The sequence below is a fragment of the Papilio polytes genome, unplaced genomic scaffold (genome assembly GCF_000836215.1).
Source record: "Papilio polytes unplaced genomic scaffold, Ppol_1.0 DF824091.1, whole genome shotgun sequence".
Taxonomy (NCBI): domain Eukaryota; kingdom Metazoa; phylum Arthropoda; class Insecta; order Lepidoptera; family Papilionidae; genus Papilio; species Papilio polytes.
Window position 1 is genome coordinate 209,340 of NW_013525113.1, and position 4,191 is coordinate 213,530.

General features: G+C 38.6%; 1 protein-coding gene across 1 annotated transcript in view; it reads left to right on the forward strand.

Annotated features, from left to right (window-relative positions):
• Positions 1 to 270: 270 nt before the first annotated feature.
• LOC106099940 (metabotropic glutamate receptor-like) overlaps positions 271 to 4,191 on the forward strand; it is an 11,409-nt gene continuing 7,488 nt past the window's right edge. Inside the window, exons 1-4 of the mRNA XM_013278633.1 lie at positions 271 to 603; positions 1,159 to 1,301; positions 1,397 to 1,567; positions 2,406 to 2,550. Of these exons, the coding sequence (XP_013134087.1) occupies positions 300 to 603; positions 1,159 to 1,301; positions 1,397 to 1,567; positions 2,406 to 2,550 (763 nt within the window). The 5' untranslated portion in view covers positions 271 to 299. The remainder of the gene's footprint in view (positions 604 to 1,158; positions 1,302 to 1,396; positions 1,568 to 2,405; positions 2,551 to 4,191) is intronic.

Genomic DNA, 4,191 nt, shown 5'->3' on the forward strand with positions numbered 1-4,191 from the left:
GAGCGTGGGGTACGATGCTTGCCGGCCGGTGGTGGCTGGCGACCGTGACCATGCTGCTAGCCGTGCGCTTCACGCAGATGATGGCATCCGCGACAGATCGCCTGGACCTCCGCATGGACCCTAACAGACACCATCATAGACACAGGCATAAGCAGACAGACGCGCCCGTCACACAACATAACGATGATACTTTCGATTTCCTTCCCCACTACGATCCTCTTACATTCAACGAATTCTTAGATAAAGAAATATTAAATTTCGATTCGTATATCAACGATAAAAAGAATGATTGGATTCAAATGTCTAGTGATATAGGAGAATTAAAAGATAAGAAGCACCAGCATTGGCCGATAAAGCGCGAAGCTGTTATAGAGGGAGATTTGGTGCTGGGAGGGCTGATGATGGTACATGAGAGGTCTGACAACCTGACGTGTGGGCCGGTGATGCCACAGGGGGGCGTGCAGGCGCTGGAGACGATGCTTTACACGCTGGACATCGTCAACAAGCTTAAACTGATCCCGGGCGTCACGCTCGGAGCGCACGTACTGGATGACTGTGACAGGGATACGTACGGACTAGAAATGGCTGTTGATTTTATTAAGGGTATGTATTGTTTACTATTACGAGGTGATTTATCAATATCTTTGTTATTATTACTTGTACGTATAAATTTAGTTCAGATGGCTCGGTTCAAGCATCGTCGAATATAATTTTAAATACAAGATGTGTACTCAAGCTTGCTTATTTGTATAATAATTTTCTCCTTTATGAATATTGACAGGACACCCGAAATTTGAGTAAGGGCAAATAGTAAGGGTTCTCATGGCTCAATAAAGTTTATAGTCGTCCAAAACTAATAACAGTTTACGGTTATTACTCCCTCAAGGCTACTTAATTTTCGCACAATGTGTAGCCACATCAACACCCTCCATGTTATAAAGTTAGTATTCCGATAAGATAATAACAAATATTTCCCAAAACTACATTTTTCTTGTTATTTCGAAACTTCTCGCCATTTTCTTATACCTACTCTTTACTTTTAGTACATGCAATACAATATTTAAATGTATCCTGTAATGTTTAAATGTCTCCTAATATTAGATGTCACAAATTTTCCCTTACTACTTTACTTATTACTATCATTTATGACACTATCAGGGTCAATAAGCAACATAGACGATGCGGAGTACGCGTGTAACGCAACGGCGGTGCGCAAAGTCATCTCCGGCGTGGTGGGCGCCGCGTCCAGTGTGACATCCGTCCAAGTCGCAAACCTGCTCCGCCTCTTCAAGATACCACAGGTAATATGCTTTTGATAAAAGATGGCGTTAAGCAGATAATCAATCACGATGTTAAGTTTTTTGAGAAATGTCTAAAATTGAAGTTCGTTCAATAGGTGTCATTCTTCTCGACGTCTCCGGAGCTATCGAACAAGGCGCGGTTCGAGTACTTTACACGCACCATCCCCAGCGACCTGCACCAGGTTAAGGCGATGGTGGAGATTGTTAAGCAGCTCGGCTGGAGCTACGTCTCTATCATCTACGAGGAGTCCAGCTACGGCATCAAGGTGGCATATCATAATTTTAATATCACGACATTTATTGAACTGTATATCTTCGTTGAATGAAACTGCTTGTATTAAATATTGCATTATTTATGTAAAATGTGGGATTTGTAAGTGCGTGTTTCCGAACGAAGATGTAAGAAAGTTGTTTCTAAACGATGACTAGAGTGAGTGAGTGATTTGACAAGTATGGTAGATTGAAGTAAATGTAGGAACATATAGACGAGAAAGACGAGAAGAGATAGCCGTAACTTTTTCTAACTTAAAGACAAAAAAGAATAATAAAAAAAATATCTTGTAAATCTAGGGTTAAGAGTGAGATTAAACATGAAGACTGTTTATTTTATCGCCCCGACCCTACATACGTAAAACAAAGAAAATAATTCGTATTAATAATGAGTTATGAGATAGAATGGTATGCAGCTTAATGAAACGCGTGAATACGTGTGCAGACAGACGTCGAATGGAATTTCATCTTTCGTCTGCAATTTCATGCATTGCATTGCACTACATTCTACTGCATGTCATGTTTGTTTGCAGAACAAGTTTAATTAGAGAAGCAGTCAGCTGCAGGCGGGAGAGTTGTTTATCGTACAAATAGTCCTGCCTTCGACGGCCAACGTTGCTTTAGATGTCGGACAATTTATCGACATAATAACTTATGTGATATTCTACTTCAATTACGTAACTTAGGTTATTTAATATCTATCTATGTATACTTCTGTCTCTGTCCATATCTATGTTATAAACTTACTTAAACTGAGGATTAAACTGAGGTTCTTATTAATTTAAGACTTCAACAAGAGTTTCAGTTTCATCAGTCTAATCTTGACTTCCTTAGGCATTCGAGGAGTTGGAAGCATTGCTGGCGCGGAACGGCATCTGCATAGCGGTGAAGGAAAAATTAGCCAAGGACTCCGGCGTCGCAACTGAGACCGCCTACGACAACATCGTGCAGAAACTGCTCACGAAGCCCAGGGCTAGAGGTATTTAAACTAAGACTAGATGTAATTATTAATAATTGCCCAGCAGTGGGCGTCATATGGCTGAATAGTAGTAGATGTAATTATTTTAAAACTAGTTTTCGCTTACAACTCCGTAAGCGTGGAGTTTAAAAAAAAAACAAAAGTAGCCAATGTGTTCTTCGAGATTATCCTCTACATCTATACCAAATTTCACCGAAATCCGTTCAGACGTTTAGCATACAAAATCTAATAAACCTCCAGGATGGTTATGGTTTGTATCTAAACTTTCGCATTTATAATATTAGTATGATAAGTCATACTTAATTACTTTAAAAAAATGCAGTCAATTTCTAAAGTCAATCAGCGTGTATAAAAGTCTAGTCAATATAGAGTGTAATTAAAATGAGACCGTGAACTATGGAGGTGTCACTTTTGTAAAGCGAAGAATTTAATTAGAGACGTCGATAAAATGATGAAGTTTTACTTACACGGCCGCCGCCGCCGCGCCGCCGCCGCTCCACAGAATAAACAAATAAAAACTCATTTACCTTCAAATAAAAAGGCAAGACCCGAGCTACTTTCCCAAATTAAATTACATTCCGCTTTTGACTAGATAATTCTGTTCTAATAAGGGAGCATCTAAAAGAAATTGCCTCTAAACAAATTCAATTTTCGACAGGAAAATTATTGTCTTATATGTATTTAGTTAAGTATAATATATGTTTAAAATTTCCAAAGCAGTATATCATTCCTTATATCTAAGACTAGCTGTTTTTCATGACTTCGCCCGCATGAAATTAAAAACATTGTCAAAATATAGCCTATGTTACTCAGTGATAATATAGCTTTTTAGAACCGTAAGAATTTTTGTAATCGGTCCAGTAGTTTTTGAGTTATCATACATAAAAACATCCAAAAATCTAAAAATACAAATTTTTCCACTTAATAATATTAGTATAAAAGTATAGATGAAACAAGTGACTGCATCAAAAACCCTAAAGTAACGCAGGGATTATACGTACATTAAGATTATACCGTATCCTATTTCCTTCCCTCCTTATAACCAACTGAAGGTACCCAGTCTTAATATCAGAAATATTTCATCTAAAATACACAGATCAGTATTTACAATATGAAGGTCTGATATCAGTGTAGAACGTTTCGCTCGGCGAAGCGATCTGATACAAATAATTCATCTAAATGTGTTCAACGCTGTGTCGCTAAATGGCAATCATTGGTTATAGACGAGGCGGCGAATTCAATTTGAGTGGGCACTTTAGCGAGAAATTGTTTCTTGTGTCACATCTGCTGCGCCACGCAGCGTTACTGCTGGCCGTGATAAGCCGCGAGACCCACGCTATATTGAAAATAATCAAAGTGACCTTTTATCCATCAATAATATCGCAATACTGAAAGTGAACTCTACTGAACATGAATGGTTCATTGATAGTTCATTACATCAAGTCTGTAACGATATTTTTACGTTCCATCAAGCTATTTTTACTCCAATTGTTTTACTGGTTCGTGTATTCAATCCAAATGAATTAAGTGATTACCAAGGAAGCAAACTTAGAGGTTAAGGGACCATTCTTTATAAACAGGGGCGATAATCTTCGGTTCGGACCAAGAAGTGGCGGGTGTGATGCGGGCAGTAGAGCGCGT